Raw genomic sequence first — 14,658 nt, 5'->3', positions numbered from 1 at the left:
ATCAGCTTTCAGCATGTATTCCCTTGCTTGTGCTAATGGAACACCACATGCCGGAGGCATGAAGCTTCGTGAACATGTTGGGGTTGGTTGAGGCAGATCACAGTACGCTCTCCCTACTTTGAATCACAAAAACACCATTACACAATTAGTATTTGCTGTCCCAGCAAGACTAAGAATATAACAACAAGTTTAATGTACAAAAAAAAACCACATTTCTGTACAGAGATACCGCCACGTCTGTGCCAGCAGAAGGTATGATCCTGGTGGGGAAGTACGCCAAAGAAGCTGAACGTTCATTTCCCCAGTCTGCTGGAGCAGAAGCCCCTGAGGCGCCCGGCCGGGGATTTGGCTTCTGCTCGTTTCTGCACGCTGCTAAGAGCCTGTGCACGACGTGCTGCTTGTAGGCTCCTGGAAGGGGAGCCTCTCCCACCAGGGTAAGGCTGAGGGGGTAACTGCGCCTGCTGAACTTCGGCTGCAGCGCTTCTTTTACCCCATGAGCCACGTTGAGAGCGTTAATGTCTGTTTTGTAAACTGCAAACAAGCCCCGTAAACCTTGACGCTGAAGTTACTTAAAAACAAGTTGAACTGAGAGCGTTTTGGTGCAGGCTCTTGGAGAAGACTGCAGGCAGCAAGAGAGGCTGGGAGCGCTCCAGTCTCATGGCTCTGCTGCAACTGCCGTGAGGAGCACAGCTGGAAGCTTCCTTTAATGCCTGTCTTCTCTTGCTGCTCTTGGGACACTTCAGTGGAAGATGATCTTTTTGTACTTGGAATTTGGGATCTGTCCTCGTGACTTGAGCCTCCTGACAGCCTCTCGCATGTGTTTAGGCTGCAGGGGTGGCAGCTCCCCCCACTTCTCACACACATCCAGAGCTAAACAAAAAACAAGAGTTCACGTGAGCAGGACAGCTCAGCTTAGCCGGTCTCCTAACAGGTGAGATCTGAAAAGCCTCCTTCTGGTTGAGCTTCAGTAGCAAAGGCAGCAGGTAACGTTTTTGTTCGGGCTTTACAGCTCACGTTAATACACAAGAACAAAACTGCTTTCTCTGTTTCTCTGACTAAAAGAAAAGTCAGTCCTAGAGGCATTAATACTGCTTTTTAAAGACACTCCAGCTGCTGTGGAATAAGCTACTTTAAGTCGCGCACAAACTCGACAAGGCCTCATGATCTTGAACCTGCTACTTTAAAACCATCCCTAGACTGGGTGCTATGTGCACAGCAGCGATGGGAGGGTACAGCCTACAATGGACTCGAAGATCAGTTTCTTTTCTGTCCATTCTGGTAAATATCACTCATGTCTCCTGCCAGGGACATGCAGCAATTAACTGTAGCAGTGAAACTGCTTATCTAGACCGCCTCTGGCAACACGCGGAGCTGGAGAGACGGTCAGAAACAGCAAAAGTGCCAAAGCCACATCATGCAGGCTGCATGTTTTGTGCGACGAGTCTGCGCTAACTGGTTGGCCTGAGAAACAAGAACCCTCTCCTCCCCAGGCACAAGCAGAGCAAAGACAGGTCCGCAGCTGGGTCAGCCTTCACAGGGTGTCCCAAAGAGATCTCAGCTCATCGCAGCAACAAAGAATCTTGCAGGTTAAGAGGCTTAAATAACGCGTTGCTCTTCTAAGCTGAATTTGTCCACAGCAGTATTAACGAGAGATCTTTATTACCCTGCTGCAGCCTGCTCACAGGCTGACATGTAGCAACAACTTCTAAGTTACCTTCTCCAGAGAAGATAAAAAAAAAAAAGGCCGGTAGTCACCAATCTCTGCTGACTGATGGGCACTTATATTAATAGGATTAAAGTGGAATATGGACACCACCACACTTCCTCTCCATTCTTAACAGTAGCCTTCTACTGCTGCTAAAAGCACCAGAGCCCTGCAGGACAGCAAGTGAAGCAAGAGACCTGGACAGAAAGCCACAAAATGTCCAGTCTTGTTTCTTGTCTTCCTGCTCTCCTTTAAGTGCTGGATTTTCACTGCGTTCTTATCTTTTTACTCACCAATAACATATTGCACTCACCTTCTTCCACCACCTCTCCAACGAAGACCTTGGAAATGCCCGACATGGCGATAACCACGTTCTGAGAGACCGAGGTGCCGGTGATGGACTGGATCAGCTGGACAAGCCAAGAAGAAGCAGTCAGTTGAACAACGTACACACAGCAGCACTGAAATGTTTTAAATCATATTTAGCAGTTAAGCCTGTCCAGTACCAACCATTAGCTACCAAAGTGAGCTGGAACAGCAGTAATTGATCTTTAGAGCAAGGTCTAATAGCTTTGGGCATGTGCTGGCTATCAACATTTTTAGCACGCCCTTACCTAGCTGCAAACCTGTACTAACTTTTTCCTGTTGCCTCATGGCCCCCCAAACCACTTTCGTTTAAGACAAGCTCCTATTTAAACTGCATAAGCCACACGAGCGCACTGAGCTAGGACGTAATCGGATAAAAGCAGGTCTAAGGACAACGCTCTCGGCCACAAAGGCTGAGACACAGGGGGAGAGGAGGGTGCACCCACGGCCTGCACAAGCCAAGGAGCCCCCCTGTGCGATCCTGGCTGTGACCGGGGCCGGGCTCTGCAGGGCTCAGCCCGTTTGCTTTGCTCAGCTTTCTCCTGTGGCGAAGCGTTCTTGAAGCCGTACCCGTTTAATAGCAGCTTTGGGGAAAGCAGAGCGGCGATACATCTCGTAGCGATTCAGCTGTTCTTCGGAAAAGGAGGAGACCAGTATCCTGGAGCGGAGAGAATTAATCACTGACAGCAAAAAACGGTCTGGAGCTCTTTCCTTTCAGCCCTCCTAAGGCTCCGGCAGTACAAAACGGAGCCGGGGAGGGAACGGCAGCGCTCCCACGGCGCTGAGGTTGGTGCCGCAGAACGGCAGGGCCTGGGAGGGGGCGGCGGGCACTGCTGACAGCGGGCTCCCGGCCCCGTCCTCGCACAGCCTCCGCTCCCAGCCCGGTGCCCCCCGAGCACCGGCCTCCCCCCGGGGCGCACTCACTGCATCTTCTGGATCTCGTCCTCGTCCACTTTGTGCTTCTTCTCCTTCCTCTCCTTCAGCTCCAGCTTCACCTTCTTGGCCGCCGAGGGCTGCAGGCTCGGGTCCTCCCCGTCCACGGCCTCCCCCTCCGCGCTCCTCACCTGGCCGGGGGGCGGACGGAGCGCGGGGCTCAGCTCGGAGGCCGCGGCCTCCCCTCCCCGCCGAGCCCCCCCCCCCCCGCCCCGGGCCTCACCTCCCCGTCCAGCGCCTCCGCCTTGGGCTCCCCGGCCCCGCCGGCCTCTCCCCCGTCGCCCTCCGCCGCCACCTCCGCGGCCTCCGCCCCATCCCCGGACGGGGACGAGGCGGCGGGCGCGGGCTCCTCGCGGGTGGCGGCCGCGGGCTCTTCCCGGCCCTGCTCGCCGGCCTCCGCCATGGCCTCCGCGGCGGCGCCTGCCGATGACGGAGGCTGAGGGGAGGAGGAGGCCACGGCGGGGGGGGCGCTGTCGCCACGGCGACGAGGCCGGAGGCCGGGCTCGGCGGGGGAGGAGAGGCCGCGGGGGAGGCTGTGAGGGGCCGGGGGCTGCTCCTGTGTGCCCCCCCGGGTGGTGGTGTCCTGGCACGGAGTGAAGCGGGGCCCCCGACCCCGGAGGCTTTGGGCTATTTTGGTGCTCGTTGGGGGGCAGCGGAGACTTTGGGCTCTTTTCGTAGAATGATTAGGGTTGGAAAAGCCCTCCAGGATCACCTGGTCCAACCACCCCCTACCACCACTGTCACCACAGAACCATGTCCCCAAGCACCACAGCCAACCTCTCCTTGAGCACCCCCAGGGACGGGGACTCCCCCACCTCCCTGGGCAACCCGTCCCAACGCCTGACCGCTCTTTCTGAGCAGAAATGTCTCCTCATTTCCCACCCGAACCTCCCCCGGCACAACTTGAGGCCATTCCCTCTGGTCCTATCCCTGGTTATCTGCGAGAAGAGGCCGACCCCCAGCTCCCCACACCTTCCTTTCAGGCAGTTGCAGAGAGCAGTGAGCTCTGCCCTGAGCCTCCTCTTCCCCAGCCCAAACACCCCCAGCTCCCTCAGCTGCTCCTCACAGGACTTGTGCTCCAGGCCCTTCACCAGCTTCACAGCCCTTCTCTGGACAAGTTCCAGGGCCTCCATGTCCTTCTTGGCGCTTGTTGCGGGGCAGCCCCTGCCCCCTGCAGGCTGACTGTGAGTGGGGGCAACACACAGTGTCCCCCTCGGTGTCACACTGATCCCCCCAGGGTCACAGCATGGCCGGGGACCCTCTGGGATCCCCGCTCCGAGCCCTGCTGCAGGGTGGGTGTCTGCAGAGGAGGAGGTTCCCAGCCTCCCTGGGCTACCCATGGCGGTGCTCCGTGGTCCCCCCAGCCAAGAAGTGCCCTCCGAGCCCCTCCGGCTGTGCTCGGTCACCCCCCGGCACAGCAGCGGGTCCCCAGGTGGTTCACAGCTGCACGGTCCCAGGACGAAGCCCCCCAGGGGCTTCCATGCCCCCAGTGGGGTCCTCTTGGCTCCCCCCCCCCCCCAGCCAACACCCGTGGGGTTTGGAGCCCTGGGCCCAGCCCCAGGCACCCCCTTTTCACCCCCTGCTTTGCATTAACACACAAAATGGACCCCGACGGCATCCTGGCCTTGTGTTGGGAATGGTGTAACCAGCAGGAGCGGGCAGGTGATCGTTCCCCTGTCCTCTGCTCTGGTGAGGCAGCACCTTGAGTACTGTGTTCAGTTTGGGGCCCCTCACTACCAGAAGGACACGGAGGCCTTGGAGCGCGTCCAGAGAAGGGCAAGGAGGCTGGGGAAGGGCCTGGGGCACAAGTCCTGTGAGGAGCGGCTGAAGGAACTGGGGATGTTTGGTCCGGGGAAGAGGAGGCTCAGGGCAGAGCTCACTGCTCTCTGCAACTCCCTGAAAGGAAGGTGTGGGGAGCTGGGGGTCGGCCTCTTCTCACAGATAACCAGGGATAGGACTAGAGGGAATGGCCTCAAGTTGTGCCAGGGGAGGTTCGGGTGGGAAATGAGGAGACATTTCTGCTCAGAAAGAGCGGTTGGGCGTTGGGACGGGTTGCCCAGGGAGGTGGGGGAGTCCCCGTCCCTGGCGGTGCTCAAGGAGAGGTTGGACGTGGTGCTTGGGGACATGGCTCAGGGGGTGACACTGGTGGGGGGGGGGGGTTGGACCAGATGACCCCGGAGCGCTTTCCCAGCTTTAACGACCGCAGGATTTTACAAAAAAAAAAATAACGACAAAAAAGAAAAAAAAAACCCAAGCGAGGCCGGGGGCAGCACCTGGCCGCGGCGGGCGGGGCCTCCCCTCAGCCCCGCAGCCCCCGCCCCCGGCCCGGCCCCGCCCCGGAAGGGCCGCGGGGGGCGGGGGCAGGCGGCGGCCGGGCCGGGCCGGGCCGGGCCGGGCGATGGGGAAGGAGCAGGAGCTGCTGGAGGCCGCCCGCACCGGGAACCTGCCCGCCGTGGAGAAGCTGCTCTCGGGGAAGCGCCTCAGCTCCGGCTTCGGCTCCGGGGGAGGAGGAGGAGGAGGTGGCGGAGGAGGAGGAGGAGGAGGTGGCGGCAGCGGCGGCGGCGGCGGCGGTGGCGGTTCCGGGGGTGGCGGAGGAGGAGGAGGAGGAGGAGTGGGGCACCCGCTGTCCAGCCTGCTGAGGTGAGGGGCTGGGGGGCTCTGGGGGGGCTCTGGGGGGCTCTGGGGTCGGTGTGAAGGGTTCTAGGGGGCTGTGGGGGGCTCTGGTCGGCTATAGGGGACTCTAGGGGGCTGTGGGGGGGCTTTAGGGGGCTGTGGTCGGACATAGGGGGCTGTAATCGGCTGTAGGGGGCTGCGGGGTCCGTGTGGGGGGCTCTGGGGGGCTGTGGTCTGCTATAAGGGGCTCTAGGGGGCTGTGGGGGGCTCCGGGGTCGGTGTGGGATCGGTGGGATCTTAGGGAGGGTTTGGGGCCGTTGGGCTCGGGAGTGGGGGAATGGGGGGGGGGGGGGCCGGGTAAAGGGGCAGTGGGTTTGGGGCGGAAGGGAAGCGTTTGTAGGGCCGGGGGGTGGAGGGGTTGTAGGGGGCTGCGGGTGAAGGGTGAGGGGGTCCGAGAGGGGCTGTGGGGTGGGAGGGGAGAGAGGTGGGGAGAACGGGGTTGGGGGGCTCCAGGTCTGGGAGCGAGGTATTGAGGGCTGTGGGGGCTCAGAGTTAGGGGGTGCGTGGGGCTCCTGTAGGGCCACCGGAGGGCTGTGGGGATTTAGAGTTAGGGGGCTGCTGTAGGGTCATGGAGAAGGAACGGGGGTGTCCAGCCTAGGGACAGCTTTAGGGGCACGGCGCAGGCGGTGTTTATGGGGCCGGGAGACCCGGAGGGCTGTGCAGCGGGAGATTTATGGGGAGGGAGGTAAGAAATGTGGGTTTTGGGGTGTTGTGGGGCCGTGAGGTACCCTTGGGGCAGGGATGTCCACACCCTGGGGCAGGAGGTGTGGGGCTGGAAGGCATCGGCTGGGCTTTGGGGGATTGTAGGACCCGGGGCTGGGGATGTGGGACTGGGGCAGAGGGTAATGGGGTGCTGGGGGCTCGAGGCAGGGGTTGTGGGACAGGGAGGAGCTGTAGGGGCTGTGGGTTCGGGACGCGCTCATGGGATGGGGTGTGTGAGTGGGAGGCTGTGGGATAGGGGACGTCCGAGCCCCGTGGGACGCAGATCTGGGCTGCGAGTGCCGGGGGGGCTGAGGGCTGCTGCCCCCGGGGGTGGGGCTGAGGGGAAGGGGCGAAGGGGATGGGAATAGGGGACGGTGCTGCCTGTGGGGCCGAGGGCACGAGGAGGAGGCGCCGGAGGGGCTGGGAGCGGGGCCCCTGGGGTCTGCTCGCCCCGAGATGAGGAGCGGCCGCGGGTGGGAGGTGAGGCTGCCTGCACCGGGGGGCCGGGGCTCAGCTGGGCGCCGCCGGTGGCTGCGGACTGGTGTAACTGGGACAGCGCGGCGCGTCGGGGTCCCGACCTCGGGGTGCGGGTGCCGGCAGGGGCTGCTGTCCCTGCGCGTGGCTTCCCGCGGCAGGGAGAGCCGCCGGGTGAATTTCTGGGGGCAGACGTGCAGCTGGGCGCCCGGCAAGGCGACCTTTTTGGGGCACGCTTGCCCTTTTTTGAACCATTTCCATCGCTTGCGGTGACGCTGCCCTGCCGCGGCTCCCCAGCCGCCGGCGGCCGCTCGGGGGGCAGCCGTGCTGGGTGCTGAGCCAGCAGGTGGGGGCACGGCCCTTTGCTGGAGCATTTGAAGTGCCGTGCCGTGTCCTTGGCTCCTTTTCGAAGCCCTTACACCGTTGTTAGCGCTTTCCCCTCCCCTTTTTTTCGGCATCTCCCAAGGAAACCACTCGCCGGTGCGTTTCGGCTGGAAATGCGGCTGGTCCTGTTCCCCGCGCGACTTGTTTACAGCGGGGTGGGAGGAGGAGATGTCAGCCCCAGTTTCTGAGCGACACCATCGCCGGGTGGCCCCGCTGTCTGGGAGCGTGCCCCTCGCCCGTTCGTAGCCCAATTTGCTTTTCCTTTCGCACACCCGTGTCAGAAATCTGCTCCTGCACGCCGAGCCGGATGGCTGAGACGCGCCGACACGGGGAGCTCGCGCTTCCCCGGTGCCTTCGTTTGCTTCTCCGAAACGCAGATGTGCTCTCGGGCCAAAACGCAGTCTTTTTTAATATATCGAACGCTCCGAGCCCTCGTTTGGAGTGGGAAATTGCTCCGAACACTCCAGCCTTGTCTGCGCCAGAAGATGGATGTACTCGCGGGCTGTTTAGATAAAGTGGAGAGGGTCAGCTGAGTTAAATACACACCACGAGTGTTATCAACCTCTTGTTCTAACAGCTCCGCCGCGCTCCCGGACAATGTGCGGTGATGACGGTGGCCTTTTTTCCCCTCTTCTAAGACGACCGCTCGTGCCACCGGCTGATCTGCGGAGCGGGCAGGCTGCCCGAGGCCGGGCGGCTTTCCGCGGGGAGATGCGGCGTCCCGCGGGGGCGCGTGCCCGAAGGGCGGCGGGTGCCACAGCTGTCGCTTGGAGCTGTTGTGTCCGTTAACTCGGCTGCCCGAAACGCCTCCCGGTTGGCACTGCAACGGCAATTCCCCCCCAGACTTCCCGTGGCAGATCCTTGTTCTCCCCGCTGCTGGGTTGCGGTGAGGCGCTCTGCGTGGTCGTGGCGGGGATTTTCGTGGTGCTGGGGGCGGTGGCAGCGCGCGCACACCGGCTTGCCATGCAGCATCTGCAGCAGCAGCCCTTGGCTTCCGAGGGTTGCCGTGCCCGTGGGGATCCCGACCTTTGCACCGCGTTTGCATACGCAGCACCCGGCTGCGCGGCGGTTGTAAACCCCGGGGAGCGGCGGCGAGGGCAGCCCGCGCTCGCTCGCCGCAGGGAGAGAGTTGGGGGGACGGCGGCGGCACCCAGGGACCCTCTGAGGGCCGGGGTGGCGGGGCTCACGGTGCGTGTTAGATGCGGAAAAGGGGCTTTGGGGCAAGTGGGAGGCTTTCTGGTTGTCATTTCAGCTTGTCGTGCATTCCCGTTGGGTTGGGTGACTCCGCGCGAGGAGACGCGTGCTTGTTTTACAGCGACAAGGTTTTCGGAGAAGCAGCCGCGGAATCGACCCGCGGCGAGAAGCCTGGCGCTTGTCTGGGACAGGCTGGGCGCTGCTCGCAACCCATGTTTCCGTGGCGTTGCCTCAGTCTGCACGGCTCGTGCAGCGCTAATAAACTGCTGAGCGTGCTGGTGCGACAAGGAGATGGCTCCGGGACGCGCGAGCTCTGCCTGCGCAACTCGTGTTAGCAGCCGCGCTCCTCGGTGCCTCCTCACCCCGGCAGCAACAGATGGCGTGTTGCTGATTCCGTCGGGGATCGAGTTTCCAAAAAAAAAAAAAAACCACCAAAAAAAAAAAAGAGGAGAAAAAAGCCAGACTTGAGTTTCAAAGCAGCTTTCGGTGTCGGGGAAGAAATGCGTGCAGTCGTCCGCGCGCGTCGCCCGTCTCTGCCGTGGCCTGCCTTCCTGCACGGGGTGGGATCGGCTCCTGCCCCGTCGCTGAGCCCGTCGCTGCTGTCCTCGCTCCCCCCGAGCGCCCTGCCACCGTGCCCTGCTTCCCAGGGGCAGCGAGGGGGCTGCAACGAGTCCCGCGCAGCAGGCGCGGGGTTTCATTAGCGCTAACCCTGCCTTTCCGCGCTGCTTCCAAAATGACTCTGAGGGCTTGGGAAGAGGGAACGCGAAATTTCGTCTGCCTGCCGCCCGATGCAAAGACAGAGGTCGGGGAATTACCGGGGGCTGGTGGCGGGGAGGGAGGCGGCAGAAAACGGCCCGCGTGCCTCCAGCCCTCCTGCCCCTGCCGTCGCTCCGCGCGGCACCGATGCGCAGCGGGTCGGGAAGGGCCTCGGAGGAACTTTGAAGGTGAAAGGTTTGCTCTCAAGTCTTACTCCTGTACCGTGATTATTTTTTTTTCTGGCGGCGATTAGGTGCATTTTCGAAATGAAAAACAATAAATACGGACTGGACATGTGCCCAGAGAAAGTTGCAGCGCTAATTAAGTGGAAGGATTAATGGAAGACGTGAATTGGTGGAGAAGGCTAAGGCGCTTCGCTTGGTGCTCGACTCCGTAGGAGACGGCGGAGCAGGAAAGCCGCTTACAGGAGGTGCTGGCAGTGCAGGCAGGTGAAGAAACGGCAAACCAGCTATCCAGGGCAGGAACTCCTTTTGTATCGGAGAGAATTCAGGGTGCAACATGGAAGCATTTAGAAGCGGTGGGGCCGCCGCAGCCCTGCGGAGACGCGGGTCCTGCCGCAAGCCTCTGGCAAAACGGCCTCGAGCTGCCTCGGCCAAGCCAAACAGCGCTGCGTGGTCGGGCACCTGCAAAAAGCCGCTGCGGGGCACGCGCTCGGCCGCTCCGCAAAGCTGCCGTCGGCCTGCGGGGCAGGAGGAGGGTCTGTGAAGGACAGCGAGGGTGCTCCCTGTTGGGGATGGAGGGGGAGGGAAGCGAAGGCTTTCCTGCGCATCCCTCGGGGTGGAGAGACCTGCCCCTGGTCGCCTCTCTTTTGTGTTTTCCCTTCCTCCGGCGGCTTTTGGCAGCCTTCCTCTTTTTGTGCGGTCATTTTGATGGCTGGCGCTTCTGGAGCTGGCTTTGATGATCGGGATGGTGTGCTTAAGTAAGGACAAAAATCCCCCTGATAAGGAGCTGGGAGCTGTCCTCCGCCCCTCGGGGCTCGTTCCAGGCACGGGGCAGCGAAGGCTGGGCTGGGCTGGCAGCTCCCTGCTTCCTTCCCCGGCTGATTTCGGGTCTCTGATGTGGGCGTGTGTTTCGGTTCCCGTTCTGTAGCAGGGACAACCCGCTCTCGAAATTCCATCTTGGTTGCCGAGGTGCTGAGCCCTGCTTTTCCTCTGCAGTCCTACAGCATTTCAGATGTCCCCAAAGCACAGTTTTGGGTTAGGAAACCACAGTTTTGGGTGAGGAAATGCCTGCTCGTAGGCCCGGTGCAGGATGGTTCCCGCTATCGCACGTGGCCAGAGATGTGTGGAGCTGGGGAACCGGCCTGGCCGGGGACAAATAAATCATCCTGTGCCATTTCTCTGCTGGTCCATAAGCCGCAGAAGGTGCCCCCAGCAGTAAATCCTGTGAAAAGTGCTCTTCATCGCAAAGCTTAGCTGCCCGCCGTGTTGGTTAGGATTTAAACGTGAGCTGTATCAGGGTCTGAGGCTTGCGTGCTTCCCGCTTAGATCACCGAGCTGAGCCCTCCGGCTGCGAGACGTGCACCAACTCCTAAGGAAATCAGGGATTTCTGCAGGTGAGCAGGAAGCAAGACGTGATAGACGGTGATAAGTCAAATGAGGAGGGAGCGCAGAGGTAGAATTAAAGATAAAGCCTCTCCCCAGGGGGCTGATGCACCGCGGTGTAACGCTAAAAATATTAGGCAGGGAAATAAACCCCGGCAGAAAGCGAACAGGAGAGGCAGGAGAGGGGAAGGAGGTGGGGTTCTGGCTTTTGCCTCGCCAGCTGGTGGGGCTGGCGAAGAAGTGGTGGCTCGCCAGGGGTTGGGGTGGCTCGGAGCAAGCCCCGCAAGCAGCCTCTGGGTCCACCGGCGTAGCTCAACCGTCGGGATCCTGGGTGTCTGCTACGGAGTGCGTCCGGCAGCGTGCACGGGGGATTCGCTCCGCCTGGAACATGCCTTGGGTCTTAGTGGGCGCTTCAGCCTCAAGGCTGCACAACTTTGATTTTTTTTGTTTGTTTGTTTGGCCGTTCCTTTGGGAAGTTAGAGGCAGGAAGCAAGGAAACAATCTGCGGCTGGAAGCTCAGGCTGCACTCAGGAGGTTTCGCCAGTAGCAGTGAGCGGTGAATTGTGTTACGGCCAAACCCCGCAGAAAAAGCTGATTATTTTCCTCTATTGATGTCAAAAGAGTGGACCTTTGTTGATGGGAGGGGAAACTGAGGCTGCTGTTGAGCCACAGGTTGTGTACGTAGCCTTCTGCAAGCGTATCGAGGAGAAACTCGGGCTGTGAATTAGGACTTTTTGTGCCCGTCTGGTGTGGGAAAGGATGGGGCTGTAGCTTGGCAGAAAAGAAAACTTAAAATGAGGGCTTCGTATTTGGGGTTTCGCGTTCATCCTTGAGCAGCTGGCTGACTTGAAGACGTGCTCGTTAGCGCTGCAGCTTCTCCCGGGGGTCCCAAACCTGGCTGCGGCGTCTCTGCCTTCCGCGCTTCCACCCACGCCGCGGTGCAGCGGGGCGCTGCTCAGCGAGGAGCTGCCGGGGCTGCGGCTCTGTCCCTGCGGGGCTGGTGGCGGCGGCTCCAACGGGAGCAACCTCCTCGTGTGAGGGGAAACGAGGTGAGAAGCTTGGGAAGAGAGGAACGGCCACGCGGGAGGTCGGGCTGAGGCTGCTGGGTTGTGTGTTCGTGGACAGGGCTCGCGGCTAAGAGGCGAGTCCTGCGGCGTTCGCCTGAGGTGGTGGCGGGGGCAGCAGCTCGGCTCCAAGGTCCAGGCTCCCAGGGCCGTGTGAAGGTGCGCCCAAAATAAAATACTTCCTTATCTTCCCCCAGAAAAAGGAAGTTGCTCCTGGTGCGTTCCTTTAAAACAGGGCAATGCAGAAACCACGGCCGGGCCTTTCGCTTTTCTCGGGGCGGTGAGTAACAGCATCTCACCCAGTTTTAAACTGCCTTCCGTCTCGCACCCCGGCTTGCGAGCACTGAAGCAGGGCAGATCTGTAATTAGGTACGTGAGCGCTGGTACTGCTACGAGTATGAGCACCAGGGGCGTTAGGCGTGTGCCGCTGCTTTCTTGTGCGTCGCTCCCTGAGCGCTTTCTAACTCACTCAGGAAGGCTGCAATTACTGGCAGTGACTCCTCAACGTTCTGTTTCTGCGCGATCTTCTAATTCAGCTTCGGAACATCTTCTTGGCCGCTTCGGTCAGCGCGATTCTGCGATGAGCCTTGCGTCTGCGGAGGGCTGGGTTTCCTCGCCGGGAGCTGGCTGCCTGACCTCGGACGGGCCACGCCAACAGCGCCCTGCTTTGCTCGACGAAGCTGCTCGTGCTGCGGGTTTCCCTTTGTAGGGGGAGGCTCGGCTTTTATGCCGCACCCAGGCTGGAGCGCACGTGAGCATCGTGTTGTGTGCGAGCCCCCGGGGAGAGGCTGGCCCTGCTGCTTTCTTGACCCACGGTGCGTGTAGCCTGATGTTTCGGAGCACGTCGAGGGCAGCAGCCCCGTTTGGGTGAGTGCAGGTGGTAGAAAAGACTTTCAGGAGCTGCAGGGAGATGCACCAGGGCTGTGCAGGGCTGGAGGAGCTGAGCCGAGCGGGTGAGCAGCAGGTGGGCATCGATCGAAGTGCCCCGGCCTCAGAGGAAAGTGCTCCGAGCGTGGCACGGGGCACAGGGATCTCGGTGAACTCTGAGCCAAGTGCCTTCGCTGCCGGGGCAGGCAGGGCCTCCGAGCTCTGCCACTTGTCAGCGTGCTGCTGGTGGCTCTGTAACGTGGGCGGGTGTCCAGGCTGGGCGAATCCTGCTGGCTCTTCGCTTCCCCTCGCTCTTTGCCCACGTGCTGTGCCCGTCGGCATCCCGGGACTTGCTCTCTGGGGAAGCACCAGCCTGATTATTGCAGGCAGAGGATGAGGGGGCAGCAGCCTAATTTTTGCCTTGCTGTGAGAGCCGCTCAGCAGGAGCCTTCTGAAGTACCAAGCAGGTTTCAGAAACACCCGCGTGTTCGCGCGGGTTACCCCAAATGCTCAGAGAGAGGCTGGGGGCTAAGACGTGGTGTGAGGATGTCGGGCGGGTCGGGTTGTGCTGAGGATGTCAGAGCTGCTGGCAGGTGTCAGGACCCAAATCGTCGCAGCATCCCCTTGTGCTGCAAAGGCTGGGGCAGGAGCAGAGCCGAGCAGGCACGGCTCCCGGGGTGTTGTCCCAATCGCTAGGTCACGTTCCTGCCCAGGAGCTTTATTACAGCATCAGCAGTGCTTGCGTGACTTGTGCTCTGCCCCGTCACAGGAGGGACAGCAAAATGCATCCACGGCACGCGTTTACTTATTTTCATGCCCTGATCTGCCTGGCTCGAGGGCTGGCCGGAGTCTGCTCCAGGGGTGTGAGGAGCCCGAGGACTGAGAAGGCGGCTTGTGCTCGGGGTGCCCGCGGGAGCTCTTGGAGCCAAGTGCTGACGGCTGGGTTAAAACACCAGGTGCAGGCCTGAAAAATCCGCACCTTGAGGACTTCGGGGCTCGCTTTATTGATGCTGGAAGTAGCAGCTGCGTTCAGGGCGTTCGTGCAGAGGGATTTGTCCGTGGTTGTCTGGGTGAAGTGGGTGTTTGGGAGACTGGAGCGGACCGAGCAGCTGCTTGCGACTCCCCGAGGGCTGTTTGAGCCGGGTGCCCCACCTTGTTACCCTACCGCTGAGCTGGGTGGAGGAATTTCGGGCACAAACCCGCAGCTATGTGAGTAAACGAAGACGAGATACTCGAGCAACGAGATGCTGACATTTCCATAAGTACCTTTGGTCCACGAGCCCGAAACTGGAGAAACGTCTCCGCAGGTCTGAGTGTGTCCAGAACATGGGGTGTTGGGAAGGCAGGAGCTACGCAGAGTTCATCTGGGTGCGGGATGTTTAAGGACTGGGTTTTGGCGCCTGGGAGGAAAATTTGAAGGCTACAGCCGAGCCCGGCCAGCAGTTAGCTGCTGAGAGCAGTGCTCTTGTCCTCCCCTGCTTTTGTTCCCTGTTACACACTCGAGTATTTGTGGGGCCGTGCCAGAGTGAATCGCTCCAGCTGGCGGATCCGACAGAAAACTTGGTGTGCAACGGCCCGGCTCCCACATCCAGTGGGGGGAATGGCAGAAAGCTGCAGGTGCGGAGGGGCAGGCCGTCCCCTGCCCTCTCCTCCTGCGTGGAGAGCTGCTCTCCCGCATGCAGCCGTCCCTGTCTGCGTCTGGGCCGCCCCAAAATATGGGGAATTTCTGTATTTCTGGAAGCGGAGCTGCTCTGCGCTGTGACGTGGGTCCTGCGCTGCTCTGGCTGATTGAGGCTGCTTGGCAGAGAGCTGAACTTTCTAAAGATGAATGTACAAAACAGCGTTTGATATATTGGGAGCAGCCGAGCCAAGAAACAGCGCTCATCCAGCAGTCCCTTTTTTTTTTAAATGTAGCGCATTGTTTTAGTCAGACCGACGGAAAAGCGAGCAGGCTGGAAAAGAAAGAAGGGAAAGA

At 60.8% G+C, this 14,658-nt stretch overlaps 2 protein-coding genes across 13 annotated transcripts in view; one reads left to right on the top strand and one right to left on the bottom strand.

The window, feature by feature from the left end:
* Positions 1-145: 145 nt before the first annotated feature.
* Positions 146-3,443, bottom strand: TAF11 (TATA-box binding protein associated factor 11). Its single transcript, XM_083812135.1, has 5 exons — positions 3,228-3,443; positions 2,996-3,135; positions 2,642-2,729; positions 2,019-2,115; positions 146-870 (listed from the first exon to the last, which is right to left on the bottom strand). The coding sequence occupies exons 1-5, from the start codon at positions 3,405-3,407 to the stop codon at positions 740-742; spliced, it is 636 nt and encodes a 211-aa protein (XP_083668261.1). The 5' UTR covers positions 3,408-3,443; the 3' UTR covers positions 146-739.
* A 1,919-nt stretch (positions 3,444-5,362) lies between these two features.
* ANKS1A (ankyrin repeat and sterile alpha motif domain containing 1A) overlaps positions 5,363-14,658 on the top strand; it is a 107,192-nt gene continuing 97,896 nt past the window's right edge. For 6 of the 12 annotated variants that reach the window (XM_083812346.1, XM_083812342.1, XM_083812348.1 and 3 more), the window contains exon 1: positions 5,363-5,644. In XM_083812346.1, coding sequence (XP_083668472.1) covers positions 5,403-5,644 — 242 coding nt within the window. In that variant the 5' untranslated portion in view covers positions 5,363-5,402. The remainder of the gene's footprint in view (positions 5,645-14,658) is intronic. The other 6 variants (XM_083812345.1, XM_083812349.1, XM_083812347.1 and 3 more) reach the window with 2 other exon arrangements.

The sequence above is a fragment of the Anser anser genome (assembly GCF_964211835.1).
Source record: "Anser anser genome assembly, chromosome: 27".
Lineage (NCBI taxonomy): Eukaryota > Metazoa > Chordata > Aves > Anseriformes > Anatidae > Anser > Anser anser.
This window is presented reverse-complemented; position numbering and strand designations above follow the sequence as displayed.

Coding starts and splice junctions, on each gene's coding strand:
- TAF11 (XM_083812135.1), bottom strand. CDS start 3,407: ATGGCGGAGGCCGGCGAGCAGGGCCGGGAAGAGCCCGCGGCCGCCACC. Junction 2,730..2,995: donor GACGAGATCCAGAAGATGCA/GTGAGTGCGCCC, acceptor TCTCCGCTCCAG/GATACTGGTCTCCTCCTTTT. Junction 2,116..2,641: donor CCAAAGCTGCTATTAAACGG/GTACGGCTTCAA, acceptor TGGCTTGTCCAG/CTGATCCAGTCCATCACCGG.